The sequence below is a fragment of the Equus quagga genome, chromosome 1, assembly GCF_021613505.1.
Source record: "Equus quagga isolate Etosha38 chromosome 1, UCLA_HA_Equagga_1.0, whole genome shotgun sequence".
In the NCBI taxonomy this organism is placed as follows: domain Eukaryota; kingdom Metazoa; phylum Chordata; class Mammalia; order Perissodactyla; family Equidae; genus Equus; species Equus quagga.
Window position 1 is genome coordinate 182,164,777 of NC_060267.1, and position 19,060 is coordinate 182,183,836.

The 19,060-nt window shown below is 45.3% G+C and overlaps 1 protein-coding gene across 1 annotated transcript in view; it reads right to left on the bottom strand.

Annotated features, from left to right (window-relative positions):
• Positions 1-4,184: 4,184 nt before the first annotated feature.
• The window catches only part of MINDY4B (MINDY family member 4B), a 32,411-nt gene continuing 17,535 nt past the window's right edge, over positions 4,185-19,060 (bottom strand). Inside the window, exons 8-12 of the mRNA XM_046642048.1 lie at positions 18,457-18,527; positions 16,848-16,920; positions 16,092-16,253; positions 5,964-6,144; positions 4,185-4,327 (exon numbers count right to left, since the gene is read on the bottom strand). Coding sequence (XP_046498004.1) covers positions 4,185-4,327; positions 5,964-6,144; positions 16,092-16,253; positions 16,848-16,920; positions 18,457-18,527 — 630 coding nt within the window. The remainder of the gene's footprint in view (positions 4,328-5,963; positions 6,145-16,091; positions 16,254-16,847; positions 16,921-18,456; positions 18,528-19,060) is intronic.

Here is a 19,060-nt window from a genome sequence, read left to right on the forward strand (position 1 = left end):
AAGAAGGAGATGGGGCAGAGATCATTGTGGGCAGCAGCCACAGCATGTGCAAAGGCCCTGAAGTGAGGGTGGGCTTGGCCTGGGCAGAGCACAGTGGTGAAGAGAGTGGCCTGAGACGAGGTGGGAACTGAGTCCTACGGGCTCTTGTAGATCATGTTACGATTTCGACACTTTGTCCTAAGTACGTCAAAATGGCTCTATGCTGTAGTATCAGACTCAAATTTTAGAAAGATAACTATTGCTGTGTTGAAAAAGTATGGAAGGTGACAAGAGAGAAGGTGGAGGGAGCTCTAGGATGGCTGTTTGGATAGTCCAGCGGAGGGACAGTGGCACGCAAAGGGGGCTTCTCTGGCGTTAACTTCACAGCTCTCACTGCCCCCATGGGCGTGGAAGAGAGACAAAGACTCCTAGGTTACAGCAAGACTACCCACCGTGCGGCGACACCCATGGTAAGTGTCACGAAGATTCACATCCATTATCTCATTTTATAATTACTTACTGTTTTTGTGTGTGTGACTAAATTGCCTGCATTTATTTTGATGATTATATTTGATAATGAGATTGAAAAAAGTCACTCTCATAGTACCACCTTGTGGACAGTATGGGAAGTTTTTTTTTATTGGGTTCAGTAACGGGGGGGGGGGGGGGGGGGGAAGTTCTCCAGAAGGTTTACCATTTATCAGCCACGCCAAGTCCTGCTTGCAAGGAGAGAGGATACGACTACATTCAACAGAAGTAGCGTTAAACTGACTATCCTGAAAATAACTGGCTGGATTTATTCAAACTTGATCTTCTCTGGTTGGTTTTCACATAGAGTCATTGACTGAATATACCTCTTGTTTACATATCACCTGACGGCCACCTCCTCCATCTCCATCAGCTCCTTCTCTGCTCCTTTCTGGGCTCTTTGTCCCTTACTTGATTCTGACCCTGGAATTTCTCAGGCCTCCGTTTTAGGCCCAGCTCTCTTCTTGCTCCACACTCCCCACAGGCAATTTTGTTCCAGGCCTTCATGGCGCCCACCATCAGTGCCTGCCATTTCTCCGGTCCAAACCTCTCTGAGCTCCCCATCACTCTTTCTAACTCCCCCTTCTGCTTCTCCGCCTGAATATTCCGTGTCCAGGACTGACCTGCGTTTCCTCCTTCCACCTCTTGCTGTCCTTGCAGTGTTTCCGAACTCAGTGAAAGCAGAACCTTCAACCCAGTCTTCACACCAGACACTCGGAAGTCATCCTTGACCCCTCGGCCCTCACCTCTCCGCCCTGCGCAGTCAGTCTCTCACCCTTGTCTATTTGACACACTGAGTGGCGTCTCCAGAGTGGCGCACCTTGCTCTCCCGGCGGCCCCATGGCGCCCCGGTCCCTCAAACACGTTGACCACAGGGATTCTCACCTGCTCGTCCCTGGTCCCCTCCCCTAGTTATCTCCATTCAGCCCTCCTACCTCCTCTTAACCATCTGCCCTCAGAGATGCCTTTTCCTGAACTTCCGGGCCTTTAGTATAAGACATTCCACATCAGAAACCCCTTCCCTCTCTTCCCTTGTCTCAGTTTTCAATTTATGTTCGCTAAAGTGATTTTTGACTCAGGCCGTCCCCGCAGGAGAGGCGGAGCTCCGTGAGAGAAGAGAGCCGTGGCTGACTTCCCTCGCTGTGTCTCTTGGGTGCCTGGGAGATGTTAACCAACGTTCCTGAATGAATGAATGAATGAATGAACAGTTGTGTCTCTGAGGCCCTGACAAGGCAATGACAACAGTCAATGGTTTATATTGCTCTCCTGTAAATAAAGTCGGATGCTGGTGTGACCGAAGGGTGCCCGTAACGTGGACGGCGTGATGCCAAACCCAGCCAGTGTGCGGGCAGGGCGTCTCCCGCCCGGCTGCCCCCAACCTGGTCCCACGTGGTCTTGTGACAGTGGTGAGCATGTACTTGAAGAAATGATGCACACGTCTTCTCTAAGAACAAGCAGTAATATTGAGGGACATACCCATCCAAGTCGATGTTTAAGAAAAAGAAAAGTATTTGCATTCACTTCAAGGGCCTGGTCCCCCTAAAGACACAGTCAATTTAGGTAACTATGCAGAAAAATTAGTAGCTCCACCTTCAAGCTAGCAGCTTTCTCCTGCTTTATGTTTGAGAAGCTGAAAGGACAATGAAAATTATTTTTCTAAAAACACACAACGTTCCAAGGTGAACTGATGGTCCCAGAAAATTTCTAGCTACTTTTAAATAACTTCTTTCCACCTTAAAAGGAAAAATTCAACTGTTCCTGGATGCCCTGTTTACAAGATAAAATAAAAACTCATTTTCACTGAACGTTGACATGCAAAGTGATTAATACCTTTATATATCAAGATTATTATACTTTTATATGTCAAACATAGGCACTTAATCTTTCCTCTATTATTTTACTTATTTATAGATTTGTTCCAGGAATAATGTAAAACAGATTACAACAACATATAAAATATGGCAAAATAACATAAATTATAAATAAATTAAAAATTCAAAGGAAAAATAGGGTAGGGACAGACAATAGATTCAGATATGAGGCCAATTAAAAAATGCTTTTTGTAAGGACTAATACACTGCAGGCAGCACTGCTGGCTGTCTACACAGCAGTCATCCTGCCCTTCCCCCTTCTACATACGGAGCCCTGACTTTGTCTGGTATCAAGTATTCCGTTCCTGGTCCTGGAGGATGAAGCATGCCCGGTCTAAGAGAGTCGTGGACCCCAGCTGGACCGTCCTTGTTGGAAGGGAGCGTCCGTATTGTGGGAGACACGTGGAGTGAGACCTCTCCCTTGTGGCTGGAGCTTTCTCGCTGATGCACTTGCTATGGTTTCTCCTTTGGCTCTATGCTTTCCAGCAGTCCACTCCAAAAGGGACTTTCAGTTAGAAACAACTCAGTGTCTGTAAGACAAAAACAGGCCTGCACCTCAGGACAAGCACAATGTCACTAAGACTAAGGCCAGCTAAGACGAGAGTCTGTAGGCATCCACTCATTTGTCCCATGTATTTAAAACCCTGAATGAAAACGTTCAATGATAAAGATACTGTCATCAGCAATCCAAGCCAAATTGGCTTTCTCTTTTGACATAATTTATTATTCACCTTGAAGTTTCATTTTCTACATGCTCCTTAAATTAAAACATTATTCTTTGAGCCAAATGAAAATGCATTTAACAAATTAATTTGGACAACGGGTGCAGAAAAGTTGTTCTTTGCAAACCAACCTTTGGCTTGTGAACGCAAAGCCTGAAGTCGCTGAGTTGGCAGAGCAGTGGGGCAGGTAGGAAAAAGGTCCAGATGGTTCCCACAGATTTACACAGAATATGTGTCTAGTCTGTATTTCTTCAGAAAAAATGTAGGCCTTCGGACAGGGAAATATCATATTCTGAACAGAATTGTTTTCCCCTTTGAAATAGAACGTAAGAGATTTTATTTTTATATAATTTTATATATATATTTTATATATATATATAATATTTTATGTATAATTTTGTTTTGTCTGGGAATCAGGCTTCTTTCTCAGTTTATCTGTTTGTCTGTTTGTATATTTATATTCAACTTATAAAGAAAAGAAACCAACCTGGCACTGAGAGAAGGAATGTCTCCTTCTGCATGCTCATCTTGATGACTTGAACCCACGAGTCAACCACTAAAGCTGCTAGCCTCCCAGGAATAGCCCCCCTCTAGCCTGAAGAAGCCCATTTACTGTTTTAATGACAAGAACTTGCTAATGAGGGCACGTGAAATGTAACCTCAGCAAGGAAGTCTCTGAGAGGGCTCTCGTTCTTGCCATAACTGAAATCTCATGACGCTCTAATGATGACCTCATCCCGGAATGAAAGCTCGCTGCCTGCTTCTGTAATCCTCGGGGAGAATCTCACCAAAAGAAGACTAATTTGGAAACAACATGCTGGAAAGAGACTTCATTTTCTCCTTTGAAGAAAGTGAAGAAACCGGTCTCTGTGAGTAGAGACCCAACTGGAAGGACCATGTATCTCCTACAACACCGATAGCAAGTGCGGAGGCTTCACAGAGACAAAAAATGAAAACAGTTGCTAATGGGGTTTTCCGTGGGGCTGTGAATGAGGACTGTAGAAGTGAAATGGTCTCCCACAAGTTAGGCTTTGCGCCCCAGCAGCTCTGCCCCCAGACTTCAGTGCACACCCTGGCTTTCTCTTTAGAAAAAGGGAACAGTTCCGTTCCAGTTGATGGTGGCCTCTCTCCACTTGGTTCTGATGGCCATCTCCACTGGAGAAAAGTGTCTTCCTGGTCTGTGTTCATCTTCACGTGGGTCCCTTTCCCAGTGATGAGAGTGAGTATCTGAGGGAGGAACAGCCGGCATTTAGACTGAGCCTTAGTACACCATTCCAGAGGAAGCCAGGAAGGAAGGAAAAAAGCATGAGTGGGAAGGAGTTGGGCTCAGCAAGCTGTGCTCCTACAACTGGTTAAGCAGAGGGAGAGTCCCATAGATGGCGTGTTGAAATGTCCCATAAAAAACAGGTCTGTGGAAACCTGGGTTGTCACCACATGAATACTGGAATGTGAACATTGATAAGTCATGCAATGCACATTCCAGCACCAGGATGTGACACATAGAGACAGGTGTAGGTCACCAGATGTTGTCAGGAAAAACAGGAAAAGGGAGGGCTCACCACTTCTCAAGGCTTCTGAAAGCATATTTGCATTTTGGGGTGGAAGGTGAGGCATTCTAGTGAGGTGGCCAAGAGCTGGGTTCAAGGTCCATGTTTGTTTAGTAAAAGCCAGGTGACATTTGAGAAAGTACTTAACATCTCTCAGCCTCAGTTATTCAACTTGTAACTATTGATTGGCACTTGGATTTCCTCTCTATAAAATTAGGTATCGTAGTATCTGCAGCATATGACTGTTGGGAGAATTTAATGCGATAATGTACGCAAAGCTTTCAACGCAGTACCCAGAACAGAATGCTCATATGCACATGAGCAAATGAAAAAATGATGCTTTCCTCAAAGAAGAGAGTAAAGCAGAAAGGATAATATATTTTGAGGAACATATTGTCAATGTCTCACTAAATTAAATGGGTTAATATATATTTCTCATAATTAAAGAAAAAGAATCCAGAGCTGCACAGATAAAGCAGTCACTAATATACTTTTCCAATAATGAAAAGTTGCTTAACGCCGGGCCTGTGATGCTAAATGCGAGGAATCAACATCAAATCCACAAAGTTCCATCAGAAGAGCCAGAGACAGACTCCCAGACTCATCACATTTCTGTCCAAAGGGCTAGTGTTTAAAAACATCTTCAGGTTAATCTTTTTTCCTCATGAGTTAAAAAAAAATATGGTTTTACCAGAAATGCAGTGAGCTGTGTGGTTGTCTGCCTCTCCGGCTGGACGGGAACCGCCTGAGGTTTGCTGGGGCTGTGCCTTAGGGACGGGTGCTTTCCTAGCATCTGTACAGTGTCTGGCATATGGTAGCCCCTCGAAAATGCTTTTTTGAATGAATCTGAACAGAAATGCACTATCAGTTTGGTTACTTATGTCACTGGACAATCATCTGATGTTTGGTTTGGGGACAGAATTGGCCAATTGGGTCCCCCATCCCTTTGTTTTTCCAGTTCCTTCCTCAGGTGTTAAACACCTCGTGCTCAAAGATAAAAGACGCGGGGGAAGGCTTTTGGAAATCTGACCTTTAGTTTTTGTTTTTTCTCTTACCTAACAGCTGTTCATTCCTCTGTCCCACTTCTAACTCCCCCCAACCCCCTCCCCTACCCCTTACTTAATGCTGGTTCAGAATTCCTAGGTCACAGTGCCTGGGTTTACACCCGTGGGGTTCATGCATGGGTTTCATTTCAGAAATCATGCCTAAGCATTTTCCTGCAGAGGCAGCATGAGTATCCACACGGCTGTTAAACCTCTGCAGCCGTGTGCCTCTGAGCATATTACAGCACGGCACTTGGGCTCCGCTGTGCTCACCTACAGTAAGAAGCACAGGCTTCTTCTGCGAGGGCTGGCCACTGAGGAAGTGCAGGTCAAAGAGACGCTCCATTTTCCAGTCTGATAAGAGCTGCCTGTTGGTGCTAAAAAGGATGCTGTAATTTCCATTGATGCTGCACAGCCAAATAGGGAATCGGGGAGTCTTCAGCATGCTGCCCACCTGGAAGGGGACAGGGGAATGTAGATGAATATATGGTTTTTCCCCACTGCAACAGATGCTGACACGTTGTGAGGATCAGCAAGCTGCTCTGAGTCTTCTCGTTGTACCGGCAGCCGCACCGGGCACCGTGCAGAGGAACATTTGAAACGAAGGCTTCGTAGTGAATGAATTTGCATGTGTGAATGGTGTGGCCTGGGGATGACGCTGCAGGTTTTTTCTTAATGGATTTTATTTTTAAAAAAATTGGGGGAGTGGTTTCATGGAGGAGGTGGAATCACCTTAATTTGGTTTTGAAGTGAGGTCAAGAATAAAGAGAGAAACTGAAATATGAGTGTTTGGGTGGAATAAGAACTTCAATCTGTCCTTGTCATCAACTCCATGTATTTACTCCTGTTCCCAAGATAGGACATTTCATCCAGCAGGTGGTCAGACTTCTGGCAACACTAACCATTTAGAACATAGGAAATAAAAGAATATTTAGAATATAGAAAGAATATTTTGAATATAGAAAATTTCTGGGAAATGAGGGCAACACACACACATATACACATATCTGCATGTTACCACGTAGATCAATAGTGAAGATATACTTAGAGCTGAGCGCACCAGTTTAATATTACAGGGAATATTAAGTTTACTGTTTGAACCATCTGTTTTTTCCAGGCACCTGTAAATTGGGCCTGAATTCTCAGACCTAGCGAATTAGATTCACCGAAGCAGGAAAAGGGTCACTTCAGTCACCCCTGAGGGTGTGACAATACCACGGCACATTTCTATTAATGATATCCACCATTTTGTTTAAGGAGTCAGGGAAGAATACATTTCTTAAAAGATTGCCATCATAACTCATTAACATCAAAACTAATTTTTTTCTACTTAAAGAGATAAACATGAGCTACATGGAAAAACCATCATTTCCACACGATGCCAGGGAGAGCCACGGGACCCCCAGCCTTGGCGTGTCTTCCCATAACTGAAGGATCTAATTCTGCTGTTTTTCTTTTCAGTCCGCAGAGTTGTACTGTGTGGTGAGGAACAAACTCTGCTTTATGGAAAATCCCACTTTGAAAAATTATCCTGTGTTTCATAAACCCAAGTATTAAAGGCTAATAATTTGACATTTTGATTTCTCAATAGTTCTATTCAAATCTCTCTGTTTTTCTTTCGTTTAAATTCTTTAGTTGTGGGTGAATCAGAGATGCTTTTGTCTAAGCTTTTCACTTTTAACTACCACAGAAAAATTATATTACTGCGTTTGGAAAAAATGACCTCAGTTTTAGCTGATTGTTTAAAAAACGGTACAAGCCTAGCTCCCCAGTCTGGACACGCTTGTAGTGGGGCAGGATTTGCTCATCTGCTCACACGAGAATTAGCTCCTCTGGGCTGAGTATAAAACGAACATCTGACATAGCAAACACAGGGCAAGCCACCCACCAGCCACATAAGAAATAAAACACAGAGGACGTACCTATGGAGCAGCCGCGAGTGTTTACGGTCCAGAATCCACCCCCAAGTTCCAAATAACATTGTAACCACTTATTCGTTATAAAATAAACACTTTCTTTTTTAGGCCTGCTTGCAATGGCACCTTCTGTACTATGGTTGTGTGGAATCAAAACATGATCCTCCAGGGCCAGCCCCATGGCCGAGTGGTTAAGTTTGTGCGCTCTGCTCAGGCGACCCAGGGTTTTGCTGGTTCGGATCCTGGGTGCGGACATGGCACCACTCATCAGGCCATGCTGAGGCAGCATCCCACATGCCATAACTAGAAGGAGGACCTGGAACTAGAATATACAACTATGTACTGAGGCACTTTGGGGAGAAGAAGAAAAGAAAAAAAAAAGATTGACAACAGATGTTAGCTCAGGTGCCAATCCTTAAAAAAAAAACCCATGATCTGCAGGACATGGAATTGTTAAGGTTGGAAAACTTGCATAAATGAATTAGGAAGTTGAGGGCTGTTAGTAATAAAATGCCACTCCATTTGGGATATCCTTGCTGATTTTAAATCAACGAAAGTTCCTGTAAGCTATGTCTGGGTGGCTGTCACAGAATATAGACATTTATGATACTGTTTCACAGAATCTTTGTAATGTAGGCGAAATTCAGCTGGCGCTCAGATGAATATACTCTGCAAGGTGCTGACATCACATCATTGTTATTTTATGCAACAATGCAACAGTTTTCTTTCCTGAACTCGAAGCTACTCAAGATCTTGTTAGAGTAGGAGGAAAATAAAGTAGCCACAAGCACCACAACCTCCAACCCCCAAAGATACCATGCAGAGCCCCTGCCCTGAGCAGGCAGAGCCTTGCTGGCCTTGAGAGATTCTGGAGAAAAGGAAAAGTCATGTGCGACTGTCACGGCGCTTTGGACATTAACTCTGAGAGGTGAGGACGCACCTGGTTTAAAGTGAATCCTACAAAAGCAAAGCAGCGCCCCTCCCCCATGAATCCGGCCAAAGATTACACCCCTGTCTTTTCTCAGCACGCCATAGAATCTGTTTGCCTGAAATTTTCAGTTAAGAATTTGTACTGCTTTTGAATAGACAGTTTATCAGCTAAGCCCCCAAAGCAGGATTCTAAATATGTTTTATTGGTGAGATTCCACCAATGCAGAATTTGTGCATGTTGCCTTGTGTTGCCATGGTAAAAAGGAAATTAAATTGCGATACAGTGGTGCTATAAATAACATACCTTCCTCCGTAAGTTCACTCCTTGTGTAACAAGCCCAGTAGTTTCAGCTTTACATGGAGCCATCAAGCCTTTCACGACATGTATCATTTAAGCCAAGGTACAATCGTAAGGACAGGAAGAAGGATAGACAGATTCCTAACACTAGATGGCAAGAATGGAGTCCATGTAATTCTTTTTTACACCATTTAGAACAATGGCGCTTAGAATGAGCCTCTGTGGTGTACACCTGAAATTTATATAATGTTATAAACCAGTGTTACCGCAATAAAAAAAAAAAAGAATCTGCCTCTACATAATGAGCTTGATATTGCAAGTCCCAAGGCCCCAGTCTGGAAATCTGAACGGGAGAAATGTATTGGAAACAGCGTGCTTTCTTCGCTGATTCCTGGGGACTATTCGAGTGCAGAACTGTTAACGGTCTGGCTCCCATCGTTGCCACCTGGAACCCAGAGCTGCTGGAACTTCTCTCGGCGAGTTTGCAGGTACGCTGCTGTGTTCGCGGGGCGCTGCCTCAGCCACGTGGTGCTGGAGCGCCGTGGGTGGGCTTCACGTGGGATTTCCTGCTTGGGTTTCTTCCCCTCAGGGTCTTCAAAGGGAAATGTAAAGGGGGAGAGGGTACGGCTGGGATGGCGTGTGCCCTGCCAGGGGGAGTGATTCCAGCGAGACCTGCGTGGCTTCAGTCCCTTCTAAAACCCAGAGTTGACTTTTCTGCTTGGTGGCAGGTGCGAACCTCCTAAAGCTTTCCAGATGGTGTTAGACTCCAACTGCTTTATGTTCTCGTTTCGGTGTTGGAACCCCACACTCAAACCTGTACCTGCAAATAGAAAAGTGACGGAGGCTTCAAGATAGTGCCTCAGCTGTCGGGGTCGGGGGGGGGGCAGCCATGTTCCACAGGGACCGTCAGTCTTGTGGGCTCTGGGGCACTTGCCGTGTCATCTAATGAGAACGCCAACCTTTTTTCTTTTAATCTCACCCACTGGGCTGTGACGTTGGGACTGAAAGGCGTGTGTTTTTGCAATCACTGCAGTTTTCCTGCAGAGGAAGAAGAGATTTACTTCGGGAAGACAGGGCAGCGTTACTGGGCGGGTTTCACCTCGACAGCAGACTCTGTCAGGCCGCACGTTGGTTTTCTTTGGAACTCAGAAACCTTTCTTATTGTCAGTGCATACATAAAATCTTCCGATTTATAGCACCCACCCAAGGCAGGGGCCACTCAAGACTCTTCAAGCACTTCTGTACGCAGTGGGCACACTCATGGGTCCAGTATGGAGTCTCCACGCCTCACAGCAGAAGGAAAGGGCGCGACTGTGGGGGGTCTTCATTTCACTGAGACATAGAGCACTATTCTAGAACTACATCTGGTCTCTCTTGAGCGAACTTCTGCTCTGCAAGGCGTCTCCATTCTCTGCTAGACTACAGTGCAATGGTGGACTTCTGGATACACGCGGGCAGATGGACCCTCTGGTTAGCACGTCTCTGAGTACCATGAGCTCATCCTCCGAGGGTACACCTGACAGACGCGGCCTGCCACACCAGCAGGTGAAGGGGGTGGACACTTGGAGAGTATGCCTCGAGTACCTGCAGCTCACAGCTAGCTCAGCTCACAACTGCTCTCACCTGGATGTCAGTGGGTCAAGTTCTAGCTTCTTGAGCACGGCTGTCACGTGTTCTGAAACCCAGCCATGATTTTGCCACCACCTAAGTGTTATAGTCCCACAGCAGTGTCCCTGTAATGGATACTATAGATTAGATAACACCAATCTTCATCTGTACATACATATAGAGATACGATCGATCATAAAAGCGCTTACAATAGCGTATCTCTAAGACCTGGCATTTGGTATTGACCACTTTATCAGCAAATCATCAAAGGTGATAGTGACAGGGATCAGAAAGTAGGCTTTGAACGTAGACACATCTGGGGTCATTACTCTGGCTCTGACTCTGACCTAGCTGGTGGCCTTAGGCAAGTTCCTACATGTCTCCCAGTCTGGATTTCCTCATCTCTGAAATGAATGCCCAAACAACAGACACTGGACTTAAACTAACACTGATTATAACCTGGAGTGGAAGTGAGAATTAAATGAAATAAGACGTCATTGCAAGTGGCTCAGAGAGAGCCTGGCACACAGTAGGCGCTCTATACACATGGCTGTTAGCACTACAGTGAATGAGTAAGCTCCATCTATACTTTCTTTAATTACCTTCTTCAGGGATGGCAAGAAAAATATGTATATAATTATTTCAATAATGTATATGAGTTATGGATTGCTTTTATCCCAAAATAATGAGCTGATATAGAAAGAATAAAAAAGCTCCTTCAGATAAAATAAACTTTTCTGTATACATGTATATGTCTAACATCTTCCTAGGTCTCAACAGTTCAAGTCAGAAAGCTACCCGCCAGCCTGTATTTGCTCTTTAATACATTTGTTCGGGAAGCACACTCCAAGTGCATGGCAGAGACAACATAATAAATATCCTCAGGGTTTTGAGCCATTAGTGTGCAATTTCAGGCTGTTTTCACCGAGGGCAGGGTTCACAGGAGTCTCCCTGGGGACAGAACTCTGAGTCCAGGAAGAAAGGATGAAAAGCCACATTAGCCACTTTTCCAGAGATGGGGCGTTGTCGACGTGATTTCTCTGTAGATTTTACAGCTAACCCGGGCTGTCTCCATCCTTTGCCCTCCTTCCAATTTGTGACCAGGAATTTGCATGGCGGTCATTCTCTGGTGCATTTTACCCTCCTCCCAGCAGGAAAGCTCTTATTTTTTACTATATGACTCAGCCTCTTGACTGACTTTAAGTTCCCGGGAAACATCCGAATTATTGTTGGAGGATATTGTAGGTAATTTTCTTTAGAGTGTGATTTAGCGGCTCTGTTGGTCTAAGCCAACTTGTGTAGAAAGAAATGTGCTCCAGAGAAAACAGCACTGGGTGCCTGTGAATTCTTGACTCTTTGATGCTCTCCCCCCCCCCCCCCCTTTTGCTGGCATATTCTTTGATAAAGTCCCTTAAGTAGCCATTTAGCAAACACCTGTGTAATTTTAACTTAAGATAAGGTCTGAAACTTGTCCCCAAAGCCTTGCAAACATTAAAAGGAAAAGAAAGCTGTCAACCTTTCTGATAGATTGAAAAAAGATGCTCTTTCTTTTAATTTCTGTTGAAACAGCTAGTTTTTCACTTCTACACACAATGGACTTAATCAGGTAAGCCTAATGAGATTTCCCCCCTCCTTTTAGAGCAGCGGTTCAACCAGGAGCAATTTTGTCCTCCAGGGCACATTTGGCTATGTCTGGAGACGATTCTGGTTGTTATATGGAGGGGGTGCAGTGTGCAGTGCTACTGGCATCCAGGGGTGGAGGCAATGGATGCTGTAAACATCCCACAATGCACAGGGCAGCCCCCACCACCAAGAGTTATGCAGTCCAAAACACGAGCAGCGCTGAGGGTGAACAGCCCTCCTGTTCTCGAGCGGAGGTTCCAACCCTGGCTGCATGTTAGACTCACCTGCGGGCTTTAAAAGACTCTAATGCCCAAGTGCTCCCCAGGCCAAACAGAGTCATTGGGTGGAACCAGCTGTACAATTTGTGGTGCCCAGTGCAAACAGAAAATGGGGTGGCTGTTCGAAAATTATTAAGAATTTTAAGACAGTGACAGCAGAGCATTAAACTAAATGCAGGGCTTTCTAAGTGTGGGGTCCTGTGTGTCTACACAGGTCCTAGGCACGTGAAGCTGACACTGTTCTGGGGGATGACCTGGGCATCGATAGTTTTAAGAGCTGTCCAAGTGGGCCGAAGATTTTAACAGACACATCACCAAAGAAAATATACAGATGGCAAGTGAGCATATGCAAAGATGCTTCGCATCATATATTATCAGGGAATTGCAAATTAAAACAACAATGAGATACTGCTACACACCTATCAGAATGGCCAGAATCCAGAACACTGATGACACCAAATGCTGGCAAGGATGCGGAACAACAGGAACTCTCGTTCATTGCTGGTGGGAATGCAGAATGGTGCAGCCACTTTGGAAGACAGTTTGACAGTTTCTTACAAAATTAAACATACTCTTACCATACCATCCAGCAATCATGCTCCTTTGTATTTACCCAAATGAGCTGAAAACTTACGTCCACACAAAACCCTGCACACTGATGTTTATAGCAGCTTCACTCATAATTACCAAAACTTGGAAGCAGCCAAGACGTCTTCTGTAGATGAAGGGATAAACACTGCATGGTACACCAGTGGAATATTATTTATTCAATGGAATATTATTCAGTGCTATAAAGAAATGGGCTATCAAACCATGAAAAGACATGGAGGAACCTTAAATGCATATTATGAAGTGAAAGAAGCCAATCTGGAAAGGCTACATACTAGATGTGTCCAACTATACGACATTCTGGAAAAGGCAAAACTATGGAGACAGTGAGAAGATCAGTGGTTGCTAGGGTTCTGGGAGGGAGGGATGAGTGGGTGGAGCACAGGGGGTTGTTAGGGCAGTGAAACTATTCTGTATGATGGTATGACAACGGATACATGTTGTTATAAATTTGTCCAAACCCATAGAATGTACTACACCAAGAGTGAACCCTAATGTAAACTATAGGCTTTGGGTGATGATAACGAGTCAGTGTAGGTTTATCAATTGTAACAAACGTACCCCGCTGGTGGGGATGTTCACAGGGAGGCTATGCATGGGAAGGGGCAGGGGTGTATGGGAAATCTCTCTACCTTCTCCCCAATTTTGCTGTGAACCTAAACTGCTCTAAAAAATGAAGTTGATTAAAAAAACAAAACCCTCTGGGTGATTTCAACATGCAACCAGTGTTGGGATGGCTGTTCCCCAGGGCTTGTTGCCTCACCCTCCTGTAACACTCTGTGTGTGCATGCGTGTGGCCCACGGAGGACCCATCTGTGTACCCAGACACAGAGTCTCATGGCTGGTAGGTGCGCCTGGCAGAAGAAAGCCCTGGCCTGTCACTCCTCCTCATCTGCTGGAAAGTCTTATGTGTGTGCAGGGCATTTGGGCTTCCCAGCAGGCTTAGCATTCGTGATTTTGTTTGCTCTTTACACATGTCCTGCGGCTGCCGAGTGGGTGTTAGCACACTAGTGTGGAGATGAGGAAACAGGCTCAGAGAGGGTAAGCGACTGGCCTGAGTCCCACCTGGGAGTGGCAGAGCAAGGCCTCCAACCGGGTCTCCTGGGTCCAGGCCAGGGTGTTTCCCACACGCTCCAGGAACTGCCTCGCTCTCGTCCCAGGTTCCCAAAGCGTGGTGCAAGTGCCCGTTGGTGGCACGTGGCGTGAAAGGCAGGGGCACAGGGGTGAACTTTACAACCAAACATGTTTATTTATTTATTCAACTACGTATTAGAAAAAACAATGGCACCTCAAGTCTGTGGCTTGTGTTACTGCTGCAGAAAAGGTTAGATTCAAATTTTAAAAGTGCGCTGACTTAAAGAAAAATATTAAGCAAGTACTAGCACAGGTGGTGTGGAGTTACGACAAAGCTTGTGAATTACCTACTCAGGTGACCGAAATACGAGAAACGCTGCTTCAAATCTTTGTAGTTTATAATGAGGATATAGTGAAATAATATTGCGGCAAAGCTTTGTAATAACAGACAAAGCACTAAAACTATTCTTGTGGTTTTTGTGTCCCCAGTCCTTGAAACTTGCCCCCAGGGAGTCTGGCCACTTTTCTCCACACTGAGTCTTGGCGTTCTACTGGGCTCTGATAGATACGCATGATGGACCGTAGAAATCAAGTGACCATTCGTGGTTGAAAGAGAAGAAAAACATGTAAAATGAAATCTGTAAGTCTCCTATTTCTGGCTTAGTTCTTCTCGTCATTATTTATATCAAATTCTAAGATAAATTCCCAAATTATCTGGAACAAGCCATTAGGAACTTTATAATAATAACAAATCTGTTCTCTGTCCAGGGAACAGTCACAGTACAATCTTTCATGGTGGAACTCCGCATCCACTAAATATGATGAAGGACGTGTCTTCATTGACGTATAAAGATTTTTGTTTTAAATGATAAAAGCAGGTTTCAGCAGAGTAGGATAGAACATATTTACATGAGAAAGAAAGGGAGAAGGAAGCACTTCTGAAAGGATTGACCCCTGGGCGATGGGACTGGCTTCGTTTCTTTTAGCTTGTCTGTGGTGGACCTAGATTTCAAACCCGGGGAATTCTAAGCAAATGTTTAAGATACACTTGTACACAACATATACTAAGGCTGTGTCGCCAGACACTCCTTTCCTGCTGCCATCAGATGCGGGATTTGTATATGCTGTGAGTGCGAATTTCAAGAATAAGATATTGTAGCTGGAGCCAACCATAGGACGAAAAATGGATGAGGCTGTGGATATAAAAGGACCAGATGAAGCTTGAAGCCCCATACACACGATGCCGGAGAGTGAACGACAGGACAGCACTGAGCAGCAGGGGCCTCCTCTGGTGCCGGTGGTTGGGAGAGGCTGGGGACGGTGAGGCTGGGGGGCTTGTCACCATCATATGGGATTACTTTCCAGCTGGTTTAAGGCCACTCTGGAGAAGAGTTGCTTTTCACAGAACCTGCCTTACCTTCCCTGCGTTTTAGGATGAAAAATTTTGTGAAAATATCGCGGAACCATCTTTGATTTGTGGTTTGGGTGGGTGTAGCTGCTTTCTCACTCGCTCTCCTGTTTGTCTTTGCGGAATCACATGTTACTCAATGCTCTGGTTGAGATTTCCAACAGGACATTCTACTTCTTGGTTGTCAGAGGCTGTAAATCCCCCGAGCTGGAAAGCTCTCTGAGAGGAGTTTCCTAAGTGGGGCCCCTTTTCTTCCAGTGGGTTTTTTTGCAGCTTTGAGCAATAGGTAGAATATAGGCATGCATTTGCATAAGGAAAGGATTGAGAAGATACTCATCAGCTGCTGACGGTACTGACTTCTGAGAAAGGGGCTGGGTGGACATGAGAGGGGACTTCGCCTTTATTTGTATATTTCATACTGTTTTTAAAAAAAATTATCTGCATATTACTCATATTACCTATACCGTATATACATAAAAACACGTAAAGTAAAATACGAAGGAAGCAGACTTGGATATTTCCACTGAGACCGTGTGTGTGTGTGTGTGTGGTGGGTGGGAGGCGTGCAGACACCTTATATTGCCTTAAGATAGAGGCTTAAAAAGTGTCACAGTACTGATGCTCTGGCTGTGTGGTCAAGAATCGTAGCACGCTCACCTGTGGAAGCCTGTCCCCCTCCGAGGCGTGCCTGCCCCACTGCAGATAGCCGACGTCACTGCGGGTCAGGACTCCGTGTAGCGTCTCTTGAGACTCTCCTTTCTGACAGCCGTTAAAAACATTTGGACTGGCTCTTCCAGTTAAAATCATGTTCAAAACTGCCTAGATGACATATTTTGCAAATATGTACATTTTAGGTGGCAATGACACAAGGACTTAATTTCTTTTTTCTTTTAATAGTTATTTAAAAATTACCATTTTTACTGAAAAGAATGAAATCACACAATGTATAATTCTGGAAAAACGCTTGTCATAAACATTCAGTAGGGCTAAACCATAGTTTCTTGACTTTTTTCTCGAGCCACATCCCGTAACTCCTCATGCGCCCCCCCTCAGATCTTACTGCCTCCCTCCCCTTCCATTTCTTTTAAACTGTGGTTTCTATGGTTGTAGTTTAAGAGGCATGAAGCTAAGATGCTTTCAGAGTACTTTTCTTTCAGTTATTGGGGATGCTGGTGGGTCTTGTCAAGATATTTCTAGTGTTTCTAGATGCTCAGGGATGTAGGGCTCTCAGGGCAGACTGGGAAGCACTGTCCTGGAAATCGGAAGGTCGAACCTGATGACAAACTCAGGGTAGCATCTTCTTAGTCTTTCGAAGACAACTTAATCACTTTTCACTTAAGGAGAGAATATGCTTAATTGACAAAAAAGCCTAATTCAGATTCTGCAGTAGAAAGGCAGAGTGTCATAACGCACCTGCCTGCACAGGAAGCCCCCAGCATGTGGTCGTAAGAGATGAGGCGTGGAGGCGTCTAGGTCCTTCTGGAGCCTGCAGAGTGGAGAAGCCATCAGCGCTCGGCCAGAGATGATGACTACCCAGGAACCCGCAGCCCCCACTCCCTCCACCCCCAACACTCGGCAGCACGACGGGCTCACCGTGTCACTGTCCCTCCCACGGCCCTTGCACCTTCCCTTCTCTCTCCAGGAGAGCTTCCAGGACCAGGGCTGCAGAGGTGACTGGGGAAGTGACGATGCAGCCGAGGAAGCCAGGGCAAGTGGCGAGGGAGAAGGGAGAAGCTACAGACCTCACATGTTAGAATCCCTGCATATGCGTGTGCTCTGTGTGGATGCTGGGCTCGGTAGAGAAACTGTTTGCTCTGAGTGACAAGGGACGCTTGGCTTAGCGTGCTAACACATGCCCAGTCCCGAGAATGCTGGCCCAAGGCAGATTTGGACAGACTGTTCAAGTGGAAAACACCAGCTCGAGGGTTAAGACCGTTTCTGCAGAAGGGCAGCCTCTACTGTCTCATCAGGCACCAAGCGGCGGGGTCCTACCCCGGACGATGTAAAGTCGAGGTGGAAGGTGGCTCCTGCTGTCGCCTGGAGGGGGGTGCTGAGTAATGGGATGGGAGCGGCGTGTGCTCTTGAAAGAACCTAGTCACAGCACTGGAGGTCGTGCCCTTCTGTGAGTAAGACGTAAAGCCTTGGGTCCAGCGTGGGGAGCGCCTTGGTGGCATCAGATATGATTCGGGGCAGCGTTTCCTGAGCATGGCATGATTTTAGGTAGTATAGACATGGGCATTTAAAAAATTTTATGGTGATTGTGTTTTGTACATTTTTTCTTTAGCACAGCAAATACATAATTTAAAGGATGTTCAGGAAGAGGCTGATATTTAAATGTGTTGATTTAAATAAAACAGCTAAGCAAATAATAATGCAAACGACAGGTTTAAGGAATACTGCTTTGGGTCTTGTAACTTCCCTCCTGGGCGCTCTCTATCGCTCGCTGACTCTCAAAAGCTTACCTTTCTTTCAGAGTCCAGGAAAGTCTACTTCTTCCAAGAGGCCTCCCTTGACTGCCCTGTTTGCTGGGGACCCTTCCTCCTCTGAATCCACTAAAACTCACTATCCTTACTCCTCACTTGGTGCATCAGGTACCACTGGGCCTTGCCCAGTATCTCCACGTACACCTCTGTCTTTCCCAGACTGGAACCGATGGGAGGTCAAGGCCTTGTCTTCTATTTGTATTTCCCACAACGCCAAGAACAGGGCTTTGAGTATCATAGAGACAAAATAAATATTTGTGGATATATTTTACCGTGCATACAAATAATAAGCTATTTTTATTTATGAACATTGTAATAAACTCGGTGTTGTCCTCCAATGTTTATAACCGCAAGAAGGAAACTTTTACTGTAATAGAAAAGCAGATTCAAACTTCCCTGATGACATCCACTTGCCCATTAATATGTCCACTAGAACAAAAATTGCCGTCATGTTTCCAATAGGGCATGAAACTATTTTTGACACAAGAGTGCATTTTTTATGTGACCCCAGAGCTGTAGGAAATACGTGTAGAATTTACCTTTCAAATGTTCTGGAGAAGATGAGGCTGTAAAGAAACAGGATGACACCATGGCTTCCTTCCCCTTTGAACTGTTTGGAAAACAAAAGAAAAACACATTTGCCTAAAAGCAGTGCAGCCACGTGTATCTGTGGGCATGAATTCAAGGATTTACAGCCCGAGAGAATTTTTTTCTAGCTGCCTGAAGGACAGAGGTCATCCTCCCTCTCAAATGCATTCTCCCTCCTTGCTTCAGGCCTGCCAATGGCTCCATCCATTGTTCTCTTGGCTTTCACCCTGTCTTTCTTTCCTCCCCGTCCATCCTGTGATTCTCTTCACATCGTGGCTCAGACGTAGTGTATCTTTCCTCTCCATTTTTCTGGCGCCCATCCTAGCCTAGCCTCTCATGCTGCTCTTGGCTGGGCCCCTGTCCAGCCTCTCCTCAGCCTGGCACCCCTCCTCACTGCCCCTCTAAACTCGGGGGAGCAGAGAGGCCTCGCAGCAACAGCTTTGGGGTTACACAGGCCTAGGTTCAAAACCAGTTCCACTACTTACTAACTCCTACTCACTAACTCCTACTCACTAACTCCTGCTCACTAACTCCTGCTCACTAACTCCTGCTCAC